This window comes from Setaria italica, chromosome IX, assembly GCF_000263155.2.
Source record: "Setaria italica strain Yugu1 chromosome IX, Setaria_italica_v2.0, whole genome shotgun sequence".
Classification (NCBI taxonomy): domain Eukaryota; kingdom Viridiplantae; phylum Streptophyta; class Magnoliopsida; order Poales; family Poaceae; genus Setaria; species Setaria italica.
The window spans coordinates 5125157-5147251 of record NC_028458.1 but is presented as its reverse complement, the minus strand read 5'-3'; the positions used below and the strand labels follow the sequence as shown (position 1 = coordinate 5147251).

Here is a 22095-nt window from a genome sequence, read left to right as displayed (position 1 = left end):
TGTTTACTGTAGCAACACGTTGTCAAATTATGGACTAATTAGGCTTAATAGATTCGTCTCGCCGTTTAGATTCGTCTTATGTAATGGGTTTTGTAAATAGTCTACGTTTAATACTCCTAATTAATATCTTAAACATTCGATGTGACGGGTGCTAAAAATAAATCAGTGGAAGAAAACGGAGCCTTAGATATGCAAACATGTAGGTGGACCATTGTCTCATCGCATTGTTTTAGGCAAACATACAAAGGATTGTCCCACATTTGGAATTGTATCACTAGAGAGCAAGTGCAATGCAACAATACAGAAGTTCCAGACAGGAAAAAAAAACTCAGCTTTCAGCGAGGGTCCACTGTTCCAGGAAAGAGAGTACTATTACACTGTTACTGGTGCCCTTGCTGCATAAAATAATGTTGCAGGGAACTTCACTCTATCAAAGTGCCATCAAGAACGCGAGGAAATAAAATCAACACGTGAGCAGTTCTGTTGGGAGCGTAAAACGGCATTGGTTTGTCCCTGCCAGGAATTAGTTGTCAAGAAGCTGTACATGTTCTTCATTGCTCCTAACATACTATAATAAAATCATATGAGTAATACTTTTAAAAAAAATCATACGAACGCTTGTAGTAAGATGGGAAAGTTAGAAACCGATGGGCAAGCAGATGAGTACAGATGAATTCTGGATGATGTAAGATCTGACGCAACTGCATCTATGGTGGTCGCCCGACAAAGCACACCGGGGCGATATGGCCACAGGCTGCTATTCTATCTCCAATTCTCCATATATATCCACAGACCACAGCAACCGGAAGAAGCATCCCACAGCAGGCACCGAACTCTGACGGCCTCCATGGCCGCCACGTCTCCTCCCCGGCCTCGTGTCATGGTGCTGCCCTTCCCAGCGCAGGGCCATGTCATGCCGCTCATGGAGCTGTCCCGCCGGCTCGCCGACCATGGCTTCGAGGTCGACTTCGTCAACACGGAATATAACCAAGCCCGCGTCCTCGCGGCCATGGCGGCAGGAGGAGAGGCCGGAGGAGCAGCTGCCCACGCCGGGATCCGCTTCGTCTCCCTCCCGGACGGCATGGGCCCTGACGGCGACCGCACCGACATCGTTGAGCTGGGCCAGAGCTTGCCGGCGGCGATGCTTGGCCGCCTCGAGGAGGTGATCAGAGCTAGGAACACCCGTTGGGTGGTGGTCGACGTCTCCATGAACTGGGCGCTGGACCTGGCCGCCACGGTGGGCGTGCGCGTCGCCTTGTTCTTGACGTATTCGGCCGCCGTCTTCGTGCTGAGGGCGCACATTCCCAAGCTGATAGAGGATGGCATCATTGACGAAAGTGGTAGGAGCAAAACATGCAATTTCTAAGTTCCATTGACTTCTCCACATCGATTCATGTTGGACATGATGTTTCCGTATGCAGGGAATGTGAAGAGGAATGAGAGGATCCAGCTGAGCCCAAAGATGCCGGCCATTGCCGAGCTCCCATGGACTAGTTTGGCCAAGAGCCCCGAGTCACGAAGAGCAATGCTGCAGAGCGTGATCAAGAGCCACCCGGCATGCACGCTCGCCGACGCCATCGTCTGCAACACGTTCCAAGAGATCGAGTCCGAGGCGCTGGCCCTCCTCCCCAAGGAGCCTCTGGTCATCGGCCCCCTTGTGGCATCCAAGTCCACGTCAGCCAGCCATTTCTGGCCTGAAGACCTGACCTCCCTCGCCTGGCTTGACGCGCAGGCCCCCAGCTCAGTTGCCTATGTGGCATTTGGGAGCTACACAGTCTTCGACACTGCAAGGCTCCAAGAGCTCGCCGACGGGCTGGAGCTCACCGGACGGCCGTTCCTGTGGGTGGTCCGCCCGAACTTCGCGGACGGCGTCGATGAAGGCTGGCTGGACGAGTTCAGATGCCGTGTTGGAGGCAAGGGGCTGGTCGTCGGCTGGGCTCCCCAGCAGCGTGTGCTCTCGCACCCCTCGGTGGCATGCTTCATCTCACACTGCGGATGGAACTCGACGATGGAAGGGGTGCGTCATGGCGTCCCGTTCCTGTGCTGGCCATTCTTTGCCGACCAGTTCTTGAACCAAAGCTACATCTGCGACCTGTGGGGTGCCGGCTTGAGGATCTGCGCAGACGAACGGGGGATTGTCACCAAGGAGGAGATCAGGGACAAGGTCGCCCGGCTGCTTGGAGACGAGGGGATCAAGGCGAGGGCGTTGTCCCTGAAGAGCAGGGCGTGCGCGAGCATCGCGGATGGAGGGTCCTCACATCAGGATCTGCTCAAGTTTGTGAACCTGCTGAGATAACAGTAATTTTTAGCTTGTCAGAGGAGGGTACTTGGTTGGAGAAACATCGTCGAAGGTCGCATTCGAAGTTGGATACATGTCGTTATCACATGACAGCAAATGCCAAATGCAATTTGCCCTCGTGGTACTCGTGGTACTTGGTCGCTGCTATGGGCCATGTACTAATGGTGACACATGGAACATCTTAAGAAAATGCCTTTTGTAATATTATTTTTTTTAACAATCTATAGATCTGCAAAATGGCTAAGGAGGTTCAAAAGAAGCAGCAATTGCTACGGTAAGCATAGTAATACTGAATGCCTGCTGTCTCGACCCAACCATAAAAAACTGAGCTAGCAGAACCCTACAACTAGAAGCAAATACAGAGTTCACCGGAGTATCAGAGTATATATTAGCACTCAGCCCAGCCAAAAATGTTCATGATACAGTGTAAGTGTCACTATACACCTCAAATAACTAATTGGGTAAGGAATTGCACAACTGAACAGATGCAGCCTTACCGAAAATATTGCAGATGCTCCATGGGACCAGGCCATGGTATTTGAGTTATTCCAAGATAATCTGGCTCCTTGGATTTTCTGCAGAGTATGCAAATTAACATGAGATTTCTCCAAAGGTAGATGAACACAACACATCAAAATATCGATAAAGTTTACAAACAGAAGATGATATGTGAAATTGATTTGATATCCATGATCAGTGTTAACTTTGGACACATAGGATTTCAATATTTCAGACATAAGGTTCGAAGTAATGGCCAAGAGCCAAGAAAATAGATGTTCTAAACTTCTCTTATTTCCAGATGAACTAAAAATGTATTTGCCTTTTTGTAGAGTACCAATATCTTTGAAGCTATTCGAATTTCCAGTGAATCTTTTTATTTTTAAAACAATGGATAGGCCAGAGGGCCACAGGTAGGGGTGGTAATGGATCATGGCCCTCATGCCTTCTTCACAATCCAACTCAGCACTATCAATTTTTAGTTCAAAATCATATAATCTTATAGTCCAGCCCTTATTGAGCCCGATCCTTAAATTTGCTAGGTTAAATTAGAGGGTCCTTTACCACCCCTAGCCACAGGTAGAGTAGTCTAGTTTGCTCAGCAATCATCTCAGTCACGTGCAAATACATCTAAGCATATGCTATTTGCAACGTCTCCATCCCCTAGGTACGTGGCTACTTTGCTTGCCCGGCAAGACAGAGAAAAGAAAGTGATCAGCTCTGGACTGAATGATTGTGAAGATAACCTTCTCTTTGGAAAAGTGAGACCTATAAACAGGCTACAAATTTGCTGATGTATGGTATGATGCAACAACCATGATATGGCACCCTTTATATGCACACCCGATGGACCAATCTGGTTACATCTATCCACAGCGAGCAGCAAGCACTGAACCCACAAAGGCACAAACTGTTGGTAGCCATGACAGAAACAACCATTATGGCTGCTCCTGCTCCTCAACCTCATGTCATGGTGCTTCCCTTCCCTGCACAAGGTCATGTCATTCCACTAATGGAGTTGTCCCACAGGCTAGTCGACTATGGATTCAAGATTTACTTTGTAAACACTGAGTTCAACCACGATTGTATCCTTAAGTCCATGCAAAACAAGGGAGTGATCCATGGAGGAATTCACATGCTATCCATTCCAGATGGTATGGACCCTGCTGATGATCACACAGACATTGGCAAGTTGGTTGGTGGTTTACCAGCTGCCATGTTCAGCCCCCTTGAGGAGCTTATCAAAATCAAGAAGATAAAATGGGTGATAGCAGATGTGTCTATGAGCTGGGCGCTAAAACTGACCAACACAGTGGGAGTACGTATTGCTTTGTGCTTAACTTACTCAGCATCTGTGTTTGCACTAAGGATGAAACTTCCCAAACTAATTGAGGATGGTGTTATCGATGAAAGTGGTAAGAATCAAATCCCTTTAATCATAGCAAATTCCATACTGTCAGTTTCCTCCTTGCATCTTATGACTAAATGATCAAGAATATTGAATTTGATGCAGGGAACGTGAAAATGCACAAGATGATCCAACTGATGCCACCCACTGACTCAACTGAGATCCCCTGGGTCAGCCTGGGCAGCACCACAGAGAGGCGCAGAGTGAACATACGGAATGTCATTGATACTAACAAATTGATGGCACTTGCTGAGGCCATCATCTGCAACACATTTAGAGAGGTGGAACCTGAAGCATTGGCTCTCCTCCCCAATGCATTGCCTATCGGTCCATTGGTAGCGCCGATGTCAGAGCTGACTGGTAATTTCTGGTCTGAAGACCAGACCTGCCTCACCTGGCTTGACAAGCAAGCCCCTGGCTCTGTCATATATGCGGCATTCGGGAGCTCTACTGTCTTTGATGTGACGAGATTCCAAGAGCTCGCCAATGGACTTGTGTTATCTGGCAGGCCATTCCTATGGGTGGTCCGGCCAAACTTCACCAGGGAAATCAAAGAGGAGTGGTTCAACCAATTTAAGCAGAGTACCAGTGGCAAAGGACTGGTTGTCACTTGGGCCCCCCAGCAAAGGGTACTCTCACACCCGTCAGTTGCTTGTTTCATGACACACTGCGGATGGAACTCAACGATGGAAGGTGTGCTCCATGGTGTCCCGTTCTTGTGCTGCCCCTACTTTTCTGACCAGTTCTGCAACCAGAGCTACGTGTGCAATGTGTGGAAGACAGGACTGAAGCTCTGTGCCAATGAACAAGGGGTCATCACAAAGGAGGAGATCAAGGACAAGGTTGCGCAGCTGCTGGGAACTGAGGATATCAAGGCGAGGGCAGTTATGTGGAAGAACAAGGCATGTGCAAGCATCAGAGAGGGAGGATCCTCTCATCACAACTTGCTAAAACTTGTGAAATTGCTACAAGAAGGGTGATATTTAAGAATTTAGGCTCAGTTTCCACAGACAGTTATACTACATTGTTGCACTATTGCAGAGCTGGGTTCTGCGTGTAATCATTTCTTATGTCAGTATTATATGTTTGCATTAAAATCTATATAGCCCTTCTTTCTCTAAGTTTAGAGGTAACAATTCCAATAAAATGCACACACCCTGTGTATGTGTTACCCCATAGGAACTCTACAGATGGTGGAGCTGTTGTTAATGGAGGTGAGGTTATTTCATGAAAACTGAAAAATAGATCGAGCAAAATGGCAAGCATTAGCTATCCAATTCATGTTAATAGACCTAAAGGAACTGCCACATTGGAGCTAGACACGCTCTGTAAAAGCTCTTGGTGTTCAGACTTCAGAAATGGACAACGAGCAAGCTACTGGTTACTGAAAGTGACACTGAAAAAGAACAGGAAATCGGAAACCTCAATTTCTACGTCTCTCGATTTCCAGAGTGCCAATCAACGCCCCAAATCGAACGAATCTCGAGATTAGCAATGGAAGTAGGAATGCAGGATACTCAAAATGGAGCAATGGCATACCTGACAGAGGTGGTCGCCGTACGGTGCACGAGAGGCGTTCGATGGAATGCCGAGCCCCAATGACGGGCACGGGGGCGCCGCCGCCACGGCAGCGCCATCCCACGGAGGTTGGGAGTCACGGCTCACGAGATCCTTGTTCCGTACCGTTCTCAACCCTCGGCGGTGTGGGGTTAAGGTACCGGACGCCGGGCGATGGCTGGAGCACGGGCGCCGAGACGCCCCCTTCGAAGCCGCCGGGGGCACGATGCACCCGCTCCCTCCGGCCCTCCCGCGGTTCCTCTCGTGCTCTCCGGCTGCCCCTGCTCCGGTCTGCCCCACAACTCCCAACTGCCGCCAGCGGCATCACGACAACGGTTCAGGCAGGATGTTGCGGAGGTCGGTCCGTGGAGCGGGGTTTGTTTTGTTGGTTCGATATCGTCTCATTTCGGCCCAGGGGTATAAGAAGGACATCTGGGCCTGGTTGGGCTTCTGTTAGATTTTGGGGCACCTCGGACTGCCTATTTCGGCCTGATCCAGAGTGGTCCTGTCCTTTCTACTAGGTCAAATCATTGACCATCTCCTAACTAAAAAGATAAGCAGTCAGCAGCCTGATCTCTCGCTCGAAATTGACGGGAAATGAGATGTGGAGGATGTGTAGATGCTTGTGCAGTAATAGATCCAAAGCCATCAACATGCTCTCATTCTCAAAGACCTCCAATCCTCCGTGTCCAGTTACCGACGTGGTGGCAAATCGAATCGCTGGATCCATCCATCCACCGAACAGGACAGCGCAGCAGTTCTGGACCCCTCTACTCTACCCGCCCGCCCACCCGCTCCGAAGCCGGTACGTGCCAAACTCGAGCGCCATGTGGTGGCGGACGCAGCCGCGGAGCCGAACCGTGCCTCCCGCCGCGTGCGCGCGCGCGCCGCGCAGCACGCCGTCGGTCGGCCAGTCGGTGGCGAACTGGCGACCGTTTCCGCGCGCGGCACACGGGATCCATCGGCACGCGTAAAGAATTGGCGAGACGCGTCGAGTTATTAGACAGAGGACGACGCCGGTGGCCAGCCTGCCCGACGCCCGAGCAGCCGGCGGAGCGCACGCTGGAAAGTCAAAATCCCAGCGTGGGGATCGGGGAATGAGGTTCCCTTCCCTTCCCTGGTCCCGCCGCACCGGCGCATCGTGAGCTCCAGCTCACCCGGCGCCGCTCGCCAAGGGGATCCCCGTCGCCGTCAAGGCCGCGCTCCTCCCGTCAAAGGGGGTGGACGTGACGTGACGTGATCGTGGGCTGGCCGTTGGCGACCCCTGGGTTGGAGTTTTCAGGGAGCTGCGACCTGACCCGCCTGCGAGGCGGCTTCCAACGGCCTGCGCCCGCCTGCAGTGTCGGCTCCTGACCTCCTCCGTCCGAGGCTGCGCTTCCTGGTTCTCATTTTCTTGCTTCCCACATGCAAAAAAAACACGTACAGTACTAGTGTAATAGTGTTCATATTCCTCTCATTCTAGATCTAGTCATCTTGCGCACGTACGTACACATTGCTCGCCAAACTTGTCCTTGCCAGGTTTGGTGCTCGATGATTAGTTGGTTCTAGTTCCGGTATCCAAGGATGCAGTTCTTAACCAACCTTGGAAAGAAGACAAGCAAGTGTGGTGTAGTTGTAGTAGTATACTGTACACTCACGGCAAAAAGCAGTTCAGAGTGAACAAAGAATAGCGGTACCACATCGCTTTCAGCGTCGGTGCAACAGCACGAAAAAATCGTGTTCTGCTCCAGCAATTTCTGACAGCTCCTTCGCTGTGGAATGCAACGGAGAACTGGAGGAGAAGTACTTTTCAAAAAAATAAATAACTGGAGGAGAAGAAGGGACCCCAGATAAAAAAGAAACCCATGAAAGGACCTACCCTTTTTGCAGCAAGGATGATGCTTCCCTCCCATGTCGGGGGTAGGTGAGCGGCGAGCCCCAGCCCCCTGCATGTTCGCTCGCACATAGTAACGTGCCCAAAGCGGGCACACGCCATGCTCGCCATCATTGGAGGCCGGAAAAAGATGGCCAGGAAAAGAAACAGGACAGCGAGCGGAGCGAGCAACCTGTCGGTCGGTTGATGCGTCGTGCTGTGTGAGACGAATCGATCGACGAACCCTCCTAACTCTGCCGAACCCGGAGGCCAACGAGACGACTTGCTGAGTTCGCACGACAGCCACGCGAACCTCTCGCTTCAATTCTTTGAGTAGTGTTGACGAAGTGGCTCCGGCCGGCCGCGCGTCTCGGCTCCAGTCACGGCAGGTCGTCGTTGTCCTGGGGTCCATTTTTAGGCAGCCTGCTGCAGTCCGAGCCGTCTTCAGGCAGTGATGTGTGCGGTCTGCAGTGCCAAACATTCAGTTCCTAGGAGACTGGAACCGTAGAAATTGTGGGCCAGAGTTTGGCACGGTTAATCTTTCATCAATCAAAAAGAAAAGGAAGATTTTGGTGCGTTTGGTTTTGCGTGCACACTTTTTCTTGTTGGCCTGAACAATTGTATTAATGTTGCATACAAGATTTGTGAAGGAAGAGAAAAATAGAGTGGCGTGTCTAAATTACAATGTTCCTAAAATGCAAACTCCACAGTACTAGAGAGGTCCTAGCAGATTCATCCTTGGTTCTATGCTTCCAGAGCTCAAGATCAGTTGCGATGGCAGTAAAGGTGGTGCGCGGGGGAACATGAACACCATTGGAGACCAATTCATTGCGGCCCTTCCAGATGTGCCAAAGGATGGCAGTGAGGATTGCCGACCGCGCGCTGGGCACAGTTCCGTCCGGCAGCTCCGGTAAGGTCCAAAGCTCCCTGAAGGAACTGAGATATGGCACGGAGGGCCATCCAAGGAGGCGCCAGATCCTTCTAGCACGGTTGCACCGAAGCAGCAGGTGGTCCTGATCCTCATGAGCACCACAGAAGGTACAAGACGGGGAGTCGATGATGTTACGGTGACGTAGCAGGGCGGCAGACGGGAGGCGGTGCCTGTGCACTAACCAGAGGAAGTGCTGCTTACAGCATGGAATGGCCACATTGGCCCAGATGTGGGCAGCAAACGGGTCCGCCGGCTGGGAGGCTGCGGTCCAACGGTAGAAGCCCGCCGAGGAGAACAGCAACATCTTCTGACCCATGCCGCGCTGATCACGAACCTAGCTGAGGGTTGCAATGGCTGCTGCAGAGCTGAGGCGAGAACACAAGGTGAAAATTCCACTGTCCTCCTGCCCAGGCCGCACTGACAGAGATATGCGGCCGTCCCGAGTGCGAGAAAAGCGCTGGGAAGGTATCAGCCAGAGGTAACGGCCCAATCCAGTGATCAAACCAGATTACTAGTCGTGGACACATAACCGCAGCACAAGGCGTTGTTTGGGTTTGCCACTTGCCCACGCTGCAAGCCTGCAATGGCGTTGTCAGCTTGATGAACTGGTTGGCGTCGACCCGTTTGCGGTCTGATGCGGACAGGATCGTCGTCTCAGGCGATCTTTGCTACTTCTCGACAGCAGCCGGCGATCTTTGCTACTCCGTCACTGGATCCATCTCCGGCCAGGAAGGGACATTCCCCAATCGGCCAATGCCCAGTCCCCACGCTGGCACACATGAAATCCTTTTGGTCCACTGCCACTTGACTGCCGTCTCCGTGTATTGTTGCAGCGTCTCATAAAGCATATGATCAGCGTGGGTTTTCTGTTTGTCACATTGGAGGGGTTCTTTATTTTTTTTCCCCTCACGATGTGACTGTGCAGTTTCTTCCGGCGATTGTTGGAGTTTGGCAGTACCTGAGTTCCGGCGATCGTCATTTACCACTAATTTTGTACTCCTTTAAATTTGCGTTTGTCAACTCAAAATTAACAGTAAATGCCATCATCTGAATATATTTTCTGAGAACATATATATAGTTGAAGAAATAACCAGCATACTACTTGCAAAGGAGCAGAAGAAGAAGAAGAAGAAACAAATGGTTGGAGCAACTGCGACCATTGAGGCATGAGAAATAGATAGGAAATTGGACGTGGAATAATTCTAGGTTTTATTTTACCATATCTAACTTTTTTTTGAACATTATTACTAGCTCTAACTTACATCAAGATTAAAGACTTTGCGGTGAAAATGAGTCGCCTTGTATCATGGTCCTTTGTGCAGTTTATTATCACCATGTACTCCTTAAGGCCATCTTTAATTCAACTATTCAAGTACTTACAAGGGCACTTCCATACTTAGGAAAAGATAAACCCTTTTGTCAATATCCTGTAGCATTGTTGCTTGATGATGCTCCGGTGCTTTCATGGGCGCTTGCACATGTAAGTATCACAATGGAGATCCTGCAATCATCAATTTAAGCATCTATAATGAGATACCTCCCTCGGTTGTAAATGTATGACTCTTTGACTAAGATACTATCAAAATTTTGAAACTTTAACCATTAATAGATTATTTTTAACATTTTTTTTAGAATATAAAAATCACATGTGTAGATTTTGCTTACATTTTAGAAAAATTATGGCCAAATTTGCACTGCTAAGACAATGATAAGTAATAAATAATATATTCTTGACCGAAGGAAGTACTTGCATATTAGAGAAACGATTTAAATATGGTGTTTTTGACGGCATGGCGGCATTAGTCTTTTTTAAAAAACTTTAGGAAATGTATATACATACTATTTGGTAGTAAGCATCTTTCATTTGGAGATGTCCTGATATAAGTTTCTGCTTGCATTCACGTTGATCCGTTACCAATAGGAGTTTCATTTTTTTTATGCTGAATCACTTGTAGCGCATGAATAAAACGCCATTGTCACTGCAATATTTTTTTACCCGCTACCATCTTTTTATTTTTTTAATTGAGTGCCAGCTATCTTTTTTTAACTGCATGAAACAAACAAAATCACGCTCTAAAAAAGGCAAACGATACGTCTCCTTCCCCTCTCTCCGTTGAGCCGGTAAATACTCCAACTGAAACCAGATCAAATCTGGAGGAGAAAAACGCCAAGCCGGCAGAGTTGACGTTGCTCCCCATCACGCCAAGCAACCGAAGGTAATGCTGCAGAGATCACACTTCTTCCTCCCCTCTGCTCCGATCCGTACGCCTCGTCGTCGTCGCCATGGCCTGATTGCGTTTCGTGGTCTCGCGTGAGAGGCACTCAAAGGCGAATCACCAGCTTTCCTTGGGCTGGTTGGTTGCCTCCGCGGCGGTTGCAACCGATTCGGGTGGGGCGACGCCGTGATGGTAGTTCCTTTTCCTCTGCTTCACTCCATTGTCGGCGGATTCGTGCGTGGACTGTAGTTGGCGGAGGAGCCAGAGCCGAGATGCAGATCCGGTATTCGTTGAAATGTCTCAGTGGGAGTCTCTTCGCGTTTCCTTTTTTGTTGGTGTGGTCGATGGCGATGTTGCATGTTGGTAGGGATGGTGGGGGTTTAAAAACTGTGATTTGTTTAGTTAGTTGTCTTGTGTCTTCTTTATGAAGTCCTAAGTCTGTGTGTTGGGCACTGTTTTATAAAATGGGAAAAAATTTAGAAAAAAAACTTAGTTATACATTTTTCTTTTGAATAGATTTCAATTAGTTTGACTAGACAGAGTTTTGGTTCCTATGTAGTGTATTTAGTATTCAACTATACATGGGCCGACTTGTACTTGGAAGAATTTATCATTTGAGTGAGAAAACAAGGGTATTTGTTGACTTGGTAGTTTGAGCATGTGCCAATCCATGACTTAGAACTGTGGAAATTAAAGAACTTTCTCTAGAACCTTTTCCTAAATGATGGCTTAAGGAGAAAAGAAAGATTGAGTCTTTTTCAGTCTACTACTAGCATTAATCAAACGACAGTGACTACAGACTAAGAAAGTTCTTCCTTTTCCTGATTACACTCCATCTCTGCATATAAACAAAAAGCCTCTCTAGGAAAATTTTCCCTTTAGTTTTTCCTTCTAACTTTTATACCATCAGCCCTGGAGTTTCCCTGCACTGGATCCAGCCTATGTTTCTTAATCAGCAAACAAAACACACGTTTTGGTTGGTGACTTGGTGGAGAGTATAGTTGGGAGAAGCATCAGCATCAGCATCAGCTTCCTGGATTTGGCCGTGTCCCGGCTTTGAAAATTTCTACTGCCTCGGCTCGGTTGATCCGGCCCGCATTTCCTACGTCTCGGTCTCCATCGCTTTAGCTTCTGCAACCTTGGTTAGTACTCGTAGCATATTGTATGGTTCAGAGCTCAATTATTCGGTTGCTGTTTGTAGTTGACCGCGGGATTAAATTACAGCAACTCTTAGGTTATTCTGCAGGCCATGTTCCTTGACTTGCTTCCAGTTCATGGGCTACATGTACGCACCCATCTCGCCTGACCTTAGTCTCTGTACACTGAACGTGAGATAGAGCCAGATCTGATCAGAGAGTAATCAGACTGCTCAGTTACACCAAAAACTGTTCAATCAGCAACTGCAAAAAAAAAAAGCTTTATCAGCACCTTTTGTTTATGCGCTTGATGGCACAGGAGAATTTCTTTCTTTCCTTTTGTTTTGAAGAGAGAGGGGGCTGAGGGTATAGAAGGAAAGTGGTTTGGTAGAGTGTCATGGACTCATGCGAGCGCCTTTTTGATTAATGCAAGTTTGGTGGCATGCATGAGCATGAGCACTCGTCGTCCACCTCACGATCCCCCCTTCCCCCTACTCCGGTTTCCGACCATCCTTTGACGCGGTTACTTTTTTTTTCCTTCGACCCGGCACGGTTATTTTTTGAAGGGGGAGGGGTAGATCTGATTCGGTGGGTTTGCGTGGCGGGGTATTTAAGGAGTTGTGGCCTCGCCTCTCCTCTGCACACACACAACTCGGAGGCAGCGAGCGTCTCCCTCCCCTACCACACGCATCGCGCACAGGAAGAGAGCGAGGTCGCCGCCTCTCTCCGTCGGTGGTGCGGGTGCCCGCCCTCGTCGAGCGAGATCTCCCTGCGGCTCCTCGAGATCTGGTGAGACTCGTGCCCCGATCCCGCGCGATTGCTTTGATTTTTCCATTCCTGATCGTGCCAGGCGAGGATCGTGATCCCGTTCTGCGTAGTAGTTGGTTCCTCGAGTTAGTTCTGTATAAGCAGTTGTTCCCCGAGTTCGTTCTCTGAGGAAGATGATGTCCTCAGATCTGGGAGTTTCGTGGTTTGGATCTGATCCGGATCACGATTATGTGGTGTAGTAACTGAATAGGATTTGCGCCCCCTGGAATTCGCATCCTCTGCTCTCGTTTTGGGTCAGAGTTTCAGATCTTTCTGGCTGATCGCGGTTAAATATGGTCTTGTTGTTCATATCATTTTCGTGAGTAAATTCATATTGGATTAGAGGTCATGGATCTGGTTCCTGTCCATCATTCTGTTTGGGCTCTGTCCCTTTTTTTTCAGTATAAACCGTACTTTACATAATGAGAATGGGATCACAATTGGTTTGGTGCCTTTGGTGGCTTAATAATTAGTGAGTACTCCCCAATTTGTATGGTTCCACAAGAATTTAGGAAGCATTAATTACAGATGTACGGTTGAGAAGAGTGCTAACGGGTCAGTTTCGATCAGCAGAGGCAGATATGGGCTATACTTGCTTAACAAAAATGAGATCTGAATACGTCCTAAACCTTCCAAACAAAATATGCCTTTTCAGATGCAGTCTGACCTGGTAGGCTAACTTTTCCAGATGTTGCCAAATTGGTAACTTCTGTTTGTTCGGTTCAGTTGAGTTACTTTGTTAGAACCTGGTTCTGTATGCCTCTGTTATTTCAGTTTTGCTTTAATGTTCAGGATCTTGTGCTTTTGCTTGTGAATCCTGAGGGCTTCAGTTGACTTGAAATACTTGTATGTCATGTCTGATCTGTGTATTCTGTTTTATACAATCCACTTAAGAAGCACCTTTTGCAATTACAGGTCACAGATCTAGCTGACAAGATGGTGAAGATCTGCTGCATCGGTGCTGGCTATGTCGGTGGCCCGACCATGGCCGTCATTGCCCTCAAGTGCCCAGACATTGAGGTCGTTGTCGTTGACATCTCCAAGCCCCGTATTGAGGCCTGGAACAGCGACACCCTCCCGATCTATGAGCCTGGTCTTGATGATGTTGTGAAGCAGTGCAGGGGGAAGAACCTCTTCTTCAGCACTGATGTTGAGAAGCACGTTGCTGAGGCTGACATCATCTTCGTCTCGGTGAACACCCCCACCAAGACCCGTGGTCTTGGAGCTGGCAAGGCTGCTGACCTCACCTACTGGGAGAGCGCTGCTCGCATGATCGCTGATGTCTCCAAGTCTGACAAGATCGTTGTTGAGAAGTCCACTGTCCCTGTCAAGACTGCTGAGGCTATTGAGAAGATCTTGACCCACAACAGCAAGGGCATCAACTACCAGATCCTCTCCAACCCGGAGTTCCTTGCTGAGGGCACTGCCATTGAGGACCTGTTCAAGCCTGACAGGGTGCTCATCGGTGGCCGGGAGACCCCTGAGGGCAGGAAGGCCGTCCAGGCCCTCAAGGATGTGTACGCTCACTGGGTTCCTGAGGACAGGATCCTCACCACCAACCTGTGGTCTGCTGAGCTCTCCAAGCTCGCTGCCAACGCTTTCTTGGCGCAGAGGATCTCCTCTGTCAACGCCATCTCCGCACTCTGCGAGGCCACCGGTGCCAATGTGACCGAGGTGGCGTACGCTGTGGGCAAGGACACCAGGATCGGCCCCAAGTTCTTGAACGCCAGTGTTGGGTTCGGTGGCTCCTGCTTCCAGAAGGACATCCTGAACTTGGTGTACATCTGCGAGTGCAATGGCTTGCCCGAGGTGGCCAACTACTGGAAGCAGGTGATCAAGATCAACGACTACCAGAAGAGCCGGTTCGTGAACCGCGTGGTGTCCTCCATGTTCAACACTGTCGCCGGCAAGAAGATCGCCGTCCTCGGCTTTGCCTTCAAGAAGGACACCGGTGACACCAGGGAGACCCCTGCCATCGACGTCTGCAAGGGCCTGCTGGGCGACAAGGCCCAGATCAGCATCTACGACCCCCAGGTGACAGAGGACCAGATCCAGCGGGACCTGGCCATGAACAAGTTCGACTGGGACCACCCGATGCACCTGCAGCCGACGAGCCCCACGGCCGTGAAGCAGGTGAGCTGCGTCTGGGACGCGTACGAGGCCACCAAGGGCGCCCACGGTCTGTGCATCCTGACCGAGTGGGACGAGTTCAAGACCCTGGACTACCAGAAGATCTTCGACAACATGCAGAAGCCGGCCTTCGTGTTCGACGGACGCAACATCGTCGACCCTGAGAAGCTGAGGGAGATCGGCTTCATCGTCTACTCCATCGGCAAGCCGCTTGACGCCTGGCTCAAGGACATGCCCGCGGTCGCTTAAGTCTCCACATCCGAGAGCTGCTGCCTGCAGGGATTGGATCCGAGAAAGGAAGAGGAACTGGTTGACCATTCTTTATTATAGTTTGTTTTTGCAGGAGACGCTACGATTTTCTCTTCTGTCAGGCATAAAAAGTTGGTCGGTGCTGCTAGTATTCTCTGTTTCGTGTTTTCATGTTGGAGGACGTCTGTAGATGTAAGATCCTCAAGCCCTTGTGCTATCTGCTTGAGGAAATTTCCTTGTACCCATGGACCTGCTATAGCCGGTTGATTCTTCAATTGTATTCCTAAAGTTATTACAGAAACGATGTTCTTCTCTTCTCTTGCACAAATAACAAAACTTCACTCGCCCCATCCTGCCTTTTGTGTTTCCACTTTCCACAGCGAATGCGAATGCGCTGTTAACGACGTGCCAGATGAACAAGGTAGTGCATTCTCAGTGTCCCTTTCGAATGCGAGCCGACCTTCATCTCATTTGCTCTCTCACATTTCAACGGACGATGAGCTTCTTCAGTCGGCTGTGTATCAAATTTCGCTTGTGAGCTTTTCCGCAGTTTATTTAGTTTCCAGGACCCCAGTTTATTGCTGTTACTGTGAAATTCCACCTCCTCGCTGTTGCTGTAAACTTTGTCCACAATTTTAGCGTAGCCTAGTTGCGATTTCTTTCTTGGAGATTTGGAGTTTGTCTATTTTCCATGTTGATTACCCCGTTGCACGGGATATTCATGCCACATTGCGATTATTGTTGTGATTCGTGCTAAAAGAAATGGATAGAACTTGAAGCTCAATAATCTGCAATCAAATAAGTTGTCGATACTCACTCTCGTATCCTCAGGAGATCTTATTCTCCACGCTTCGACTAGAAACACAGTAAAAGGAAGCTCTGTTACATCACTTGCGCGGTTCATACTGAATTTAGAAATTATACGTCGATATCTTGTTCAATCAGAAGAGTTTGAAGAATGCCCCCAAAATCAAGTAGAATTTCGTTGTGTACCCAACTAGCCAACAGCATCAAACATACCACACTCCAGGATTTCTAAAATATTTACAATATGATTTTAATAGATTAAAGACAGTTGTGCAAATGAGTGTCTGCACTGACTGCCTCAAGGAAAAAAGATTAAAAATTTTTAGGGCCTACGCGATCTCTACACGGGCCTGTATTCTCTTTCGACGGTGGGTGCGCCCGCGCCGTGCCGAGAGCAAGCGGCGGCCCATGGCGAGACGCAGGCTGGGACGCCGCCCACTCTCTGTGACCCGGCTACCCAAATCGCACGGTGGAAGAGCGGAGCGCCGCCGATGTGGTGATGGCCGCCGTCGCTTGCCCGCCGGCTGGGAGAACCGGAGAACAGACCTGTACGTCGTACTCGTATCGTACGTATCCTCTACCACTGGAGTCAGCGGTCGCGTCAAACAGATGTGAACGTATCTTTTTCTGCAGACTAGTATTATCAGTCAAGGTCAAGCGAGCCAAGTGGCGCACACACCTCTGCACGCGCTAGTGGAGCAGCAGCTAGCCACCTTTCCCGGAACTTTCCCACCGACGCGTCGGCCGGCCGGTTCCCGGCGACACACGGCTGACGGCACCCGTCGCTTCGTCCCAGCTCCGGTTCACACGGCGACGGCGGCGGCGTACGCGGGCGCCCCTTTCGCTGCCGAGGCCGCGCGCCAGCCGGCGAGCACCACCACCGAAAATCCCGAAAGCTACCCACCTCTCGCTCTCTCTCTCTCTCTCTCACGGGTCGCGGTCAATCACGGCGAAGGATAAGAAAGGAACCGAGCATAATAACCTAACGTCACCGTTGCCGCCGATAGGAACCAAACGAGAGAAGCGAAAGGTTCATTCGTTCATGGCCTTTCCAGGCTTCCAGCTAGCAGCTAACATACGGCGACGTCGTCGGCGGATGCAACACGTCCTCCTCTTTGTAGGACCGGCTACTACTAAAGGCGCCGGCCGGCCGGCCGGCCGGGCCTGCGTCTCTGCAACCCTGCATGTGAAGTCGGGGACACCTCACGTAGCAGTGGCGGTGCCAGTGGGAGCAGGTGGAGAAGCATGGTCCAGCGGAAGGGAACATTCCATCCACACCGGATTAAGTTTAGTGCAGCAGCTTTATCCAGCTAGATTCCTCCGATCCTTGCACATCCAGACGGCAGGCGCAGGGAAGGTTGGGGTCTGAAGATCTTTCCATCAATTAGTCCAATTGAAGTTGTAATAGTCAAGAGTTATTACAAAAAACATAGGTAGGTAGGCAGCTACCTGCACAAACGAACAACCTAGGAATTCAGAATGGAGGCCAAGCCTACCAGAGGCGCCTTGTAATGATTAAGAGCCTGTTTGGATACCTCATGTTAAAGTTTAACAAGTGTTAAAATTTTAACACTCTCAAATGGAGTGCTAAAGTTTAACACATTGGGGTGTTTGGATGGTGTGTTAAACTTTAACACCTTTGATGGGAAATGACTCTATTGCCCCCTCATTTATGGCCGGCGGAGAGAGAGGGAGGAGAGAGAAGGGGGCAATGGTGGGAAAAAGTGAAGAGGGGGACCACTTTTAACAAGTTTAACAAATTTTAACACCCCCTTGAGGTGTTAAAGTTTTTGGGGGTGTTAAACTTTAACACCTAAGTTTTAACACATCTGTTTGGATCTCAAAGTGTTAAAAAGTGTTAAAACTAAGGTGTTAAACTTTAACACCCTCAATCCAAACAGACCCTAATTAACCTGATGCAAGTTAACTGGCATAAAAAATCTGCCATGGAAAGTACTGATACATCCACCATTTTTGGAGTGACACTGATCATTAGCAAATCTTGGACACTTCTGGATAAAATTGGCTACTGCAACACCATAATCTGTCTATAAAAGTTAAATCTGAGTATGCATACTCTCTCTACAACAATCCACATGGCCTAGCTGGTCATTTAGAGGTACAAGTAAATATCGATGATGAGATAGGAAACCGCCCTAATAGCTGGTGATCTGCCTTCCTGGTAGTGCCGAGAGATGGACTTCACGATCAGATAGATGAGTCTGCAATAAATGTGTGTGGATTTGGATTAGATCACAGGTCAAGTCAAGTCGCTCTATATCCTTGTTCATTAAAAAGACAGGAAATGGTCTTGCATGTGCACAAGTATGAACGCATATACACACACCTTTCCTTTTCCATATGATATACAGCGTGCATGTTTATATAGATTTTTGTAGATGATGGCAACGAAGCATATATGCTGAAAGGGATACATGCCATTTACCTATTTATGTATTCTTTGTTCTCCAGCACGAGCAAACTAGCTTAGCATGTCAAAACTTGGGACGTTGGAAATGCAATAGCAAAAATAACTTTTATTCAACTATTTCCTAAGAAAAAAATTAAACTCCGAGCATCATGTGTGTATATATCATCCTCTGTCCTTTAGTCTTCCAACTACTCTACTGCACTACTACTCTTGCATGATAGTTTTGTCTCTGGAAAAAATTTCTAATCCGTGGAGTCATCACTCAGTCACGTGTACTAGCAGACATAGGTTCATGTATATTTGTTGCACCACGTACGCATGAAGTGCCAATTGCTCCTACTATACGTACATGCCAACACATATGTGCCACAGCTAGCTTATACCTTGCCGTGCATCTCCATGAATGAATAACTACATGTTCAACATAGAAGGTTACATAGATCGAGTTGAGAACATGCTTACTCTACGACATTTCTAAACAAATAACTGAATAAGTCATGAAGTAGTGCTGTCAAAGTTAGAGGTTAGTTAAGGATAACAAATAAAAGGTATCCACCCAATAACTAAAAACTAAATTATGCCACTCCAAACAAATAAAAATATCGGCCTAATTAGACTACGCAATACGGAAATACAACCCAAATTCGAAATATCGACGTAAACTTTATTTTCCTATACGAGGCTATATATATCTACAAATAAAATCCATACTCGATATATCTTATTTTAGCTCAGTATCTTTACCATATTGCCAGCATCATCCATGTCTTACTCCTTGAGGCACCATATCGTCCAGTAGCCCCGCCTTCTCAACTGAAACGGCCGGCGAAACAGATGACGACGGCGTCGTCGGCGACTGCACCATAGACACCCTCGGGCTGTAGCTTGCCCGCCGCAGCTCGTCGGCGCCGCCGTTCAGATGCTGCAAAGATGTGGACGCCGGCGGGCTAACGATGGTCTCCGAGGACGGAGAGCTCTGTGGGTGCAAGGGCGGCAAGCTGTAGAGCTGGTGAGCCGGGATGAACGACGACATTTGCTCCGCAAGCGCGACGGCCGCCGCGCTATGATGGATGTGCGCCGCGGCGGCGCCGCCTCCGCCGCCGCGCTGGTACGAGCCAATGTGGTGGCAGTGCTGGCCCTCGTAGGTGGTGATCACCACGGAGGGGTCGGTCGAGGACCGCTCCACGCGCTTCTTCACGGTGCATTTGCTGTTGGTGCATCTGTAGTAGCTCCTGCTCAAGAATTTTAGCCAAATTCGTCTCTCCTGTTAATTTCTAGTTTATAAAAGCAAAGGTAGATTTTTTTGGTAAAGCTACATCTCATACTAATGTGAGTTGATTTAGCATCTGTTTTTTAGTTCTAGATAGATGGATCACCGATCATGAAGACATGCAAATTCAGGCATAAAATGAGATTGTGATATGAGTAAGGTAGAAGACAGATGAAGCAATGCAATCACCTTGGGAAAGGGCTGTTCTTGACAGCTTTCTGGCCATACTTCCTCCATCTGTAGCCGTCCTCGAGGTGATCGATCTCGCTCTTGGTCATGAACGCGAACCGCGGCTGCCGCGCCCTCTTCTGCCCCTTCTTCGCCGCTGCCGGCTTCTCACTCCTGCATATGCAAATCCAGAAATCTGTGTCAGACGACTGACGCCGATCATGAAGAAACTTTCAAACAACTTTCATGTCGTTTATTTTAGTAATCAATCAAAAAACTGATCATGAAGCTAAACTAATTAATCACAAGGCATTCCGTGTACTGGCACGTCATAGTAGTGAGCAGATCTGTCACCAGGATCGCAGTTTCGATCGATCCATGCCTGCAAGCACTTAATGCAGTGTAGGCTGGAGTGCAGGATTTAATGTGCACTGAACTTGGCCAAGGTAGGTAAGACAAGGAAATTGGTCGGCCGATCATGGCAGGACGGACGTGACCACACCACATCACGCCCCCACTGGATGTGCCGCTCGCCGCCAACGTTGCTGACATGCAGATCAGCGAGGAAAGTGGGAGCAAAGCATGGAGAAAAAACCCCATCTCGTTCATCACGCTGGAGCATGGCATACATGTGTGTTTTTCTTCTTTGCTTAAAAAACTGATGTACATCAGTACATGTACTGATCGTGTATGTATATTGCAAAGGAAACACTCTGAAAACATGCAGTCTGACCAACAATCGTCAAGAAATGGTGCCTTGAGCAACTTTTGAAGCATGCAAATTTGAGACTATCTGGATCTATTTTTTGAGACAAAGATGCACAAATTGCGACAAAAAAATGATGATACGTATGCATACGAATCGTGAATAGTATACGGAAATACGAGCAATAGAAACCTACGGAAATGCAGCATAAAAAGGGGGAGAACCGAAGAACGGAGCACGTACGGAGGAGAAAAAAAACAAAGGAAAGCGCGTGAAACTTGGAACAATCCGCGCACGCAAATCGCGGCGCGAGAGCCGACGACGCGGCACGCGGATCTGCGTGGACGTGCCGCCGGCTATTGACGAGATTGCCCCTCCCGGACGCGCAGCCCACGTAAGAACGAACGTGTTGGCGGAGTCTCGCTTTAATTCCGTGCCCCGAAATCACAGCTCCGCCGCTCGCCGCCGGCGAAGCGTCGGCTCGTGCTACAGGTACTACTGCCACTACCGCGCGTGCACTTACGCTGTCTCGGCGGCGGCAGGCCTCCGATCGTCGCTCCCCGGCGCGGCGCCGTCGCCGTCCCCGCTTGAGCTCGACGAAGCGGCGGCGTCCCCCGACCTGGCTGGCGCCATGACCTCCTCTGCCGGCCGCGTCACCTCAGCAGGCGGTGCCGCCGCCGCCTCGGGCAGATCCAGCACCGGCAGCTCCCCGGCCAGGCCGCCGGGCCAGCCGAGCTCCGCGAAGACGGACGAGTACTCCGCCGCGAAGGCGTCGCCGCCAACGCCAGCGAAGGGCCAGTCGCCGCCGCCGACCCCTTCCGCACTGTCGCCGGCGGCGCTGGCCATGGGCAGCACCACCGATCCGATCGATCCGGTTTAATCTCCTACCTCTCTCTCTAGCTTGCTAGCCGCGGCGGCGCGAGTGCTCTTTGTCACTGGCGCTAGCTTGCTGAGGGTTTTGTTTTGCTAGTTTGCTCTGGGCGCTTGTGCCTTGGAGTAGTAGCAGAGTGGATTTTTTAGTGTGGCGCCGCCGCGTTGAGGTGTGCCGGGGCCGTGCATTATTCGGATCGGGCGCGGGGGTGATTTATTAACGAGGCGTCGCTGTCGCGATTTTTACCGGTGTCCGGAGCAGACGCGTCGGAGGGCTAACCTAGTGGAGGTTAGGCGGTTTTGGAATTTCCCTGCGGTCTTGGTCGCGGCTTCAGGCCATGTTTAGTTACTCCCAACTCCCAACTTTGACACTATGCAAAAAGAAGATTCCCCATCACATCAAACTTGCGGTACATGCATGGAGTACTAAATGTAGATGAAATTAAAAACTAATTGCACAGTTTTGTTGTACTTTGCGAGACGAATCTTTTGAGCCTAATTAGTCAATATTTGGACAATAATTCACAAATACAAACGAAACGCTACAGTGTGCTACAGTGCTGTAACAGTAATTTGGCACCTCCCAAATTCCCCAACTAAACACGGCCTCAGTGGGTGAGGAGGGGCAGGAAAGGCATTGCAGTTCGGAAAAGTCTTCTGACGGAAGGAACGTTTTGTGTTGCCGGTGCTGGAGCTAGAATATTTCTTTTTCAGGAAGATAGGTCAGTTCGTGCGTTTTGGCTTTTTTTAGTTTGGAGAT

At 49.4% G+C, this 22095-nt stretch overlaps 3 protein-coding genes and 1 long non-coding RNA gene across 4 annotated transcripts; 2 read left to right on the top strand and 2 right to left on the bottom strand.

Annotated features, from left to right (window-relative positions):
- The first annotated feature begins 383 nt into the window (after positions 1-383).
- Positions 384-5439, top strand: LOC101774447. The gene is made up of 4 exons (XM_004981650.4): positions 384-1340; positions 1422-2166; positions 3785-4212; positions 4311-5439. The coding sequence occupies exons 1-4, from the start codon at positions 710-712 to the stop codon at positions 5183-5185; spliced, it is 2679 nt and encodes an 892-aa protein (XP_004981707.4). The 5' UTR covers positions 384-709; the 3' UTR covers positions 5186-5439.
- Positions 2150-6136, bottom strand: LOC105913632. The gene is made up of 3 exons (XR_001163083.2): positions 5745-6136; positions 2797-2874; positions 2150-2287 (listed from the first exon to the last, which is right to left on the bottom strand). It is a non-coding gene; the product is annotated as an uncharacterized LOC105913632 (long non-coding RNA).
- A 6388-nt stretch (positions 6137-12524) lies between these two features.
- On the top strand, positions 12525-15431 carry LOC101774039 (UDP-glucose 6-dehydrogenase 5). The gene is made up of 2 exons (XM_004981649.4): positions 12525-12686; positions 13620-15431. The coding sequence occupies exon 2, from the start codon at positions 13641-13643 to the stop codon at positions 15081-15083; it is 1443 nt and encodes a 480-aa protein (XP_004981706.1). The 5' UTR covers positions 12525-12686; positions 13620-13640; the 3' UTR covers positions 15084-15431.
- Positions 15432-17798: 2367 nt separating this feature from the next.
- Positions 17799-21535, bottom strand: LOC101773634 (probable WRKY transcription factor 57). Its single transcript, XM_004981648.2, has 4 exons — positions 20989-21535; positions 19781-19933; positions 19066-19553; positions 17799-18112 (listed from the first exon to the last, which is right to left on the bottom strand). Exons 1-3 carry the CDS (start codon positions 21309-21311, stop codon positions 19079-19081), a joined length of 951 nt encoding a protein of 316 aa, XP_004981705.1. The 5' UTR covers positions 21312-21535; the 3' UTR covers positions 17799-18112; positions 19066-19078.
- Positions 21536-22095: the final 560 nt, after the last annotated feature.

Coding starts and splice junctions, on each gene's coding strand:
- LOC101774447 (XM_004981650.4), top strand. CDS start 710: ATGGTGGTCGCCCGACAAAGCACACCGGGGCGATATGGCCACAGGCTG. Junction 1,341..1,421: donor TGGCATCATTGACGAAAGTG/GTAGGAGCAAAA, acceptor TTCCGTATGCAG/GGAATGTGAAGAGGAATGAG. Junction 4,213..4,310: donor TGGTGTTATCGATGAAAGTG/GTAAGAATCAAA, acceptor AATTTGATGCAG/GGAACGTGAAAATGCACAAG.
- LOC101774039 (XM_004981649.4), top strand. CDS start 13,641: ATGGTGAAGATCTGCTGCATCGGTGCTGGCTATGTCGGTGGCCCGACC.
- LOC101773634 (XM_004981648.2), bottom strand. CDS start 21,311: ATGGCCAGCGCCGCCGGCGACAGTGCGGAAGGGGTCGGCGGCGGCGAC. Junction 19,934..20,988: donor CCTGCCGCCGCCGAGACAGC/GTAAGTGCACGC, acceptor TTGCATATGCAG/GAGTGAGAAGCCGGCAGCGG. Junction 19,554..19,780: donor AAGAACAGCCCTTTCCCAAG/GTGATTGCATTG, acceptor ATTCTTGAGCAG/GAGCTACTACAGATGCACCA.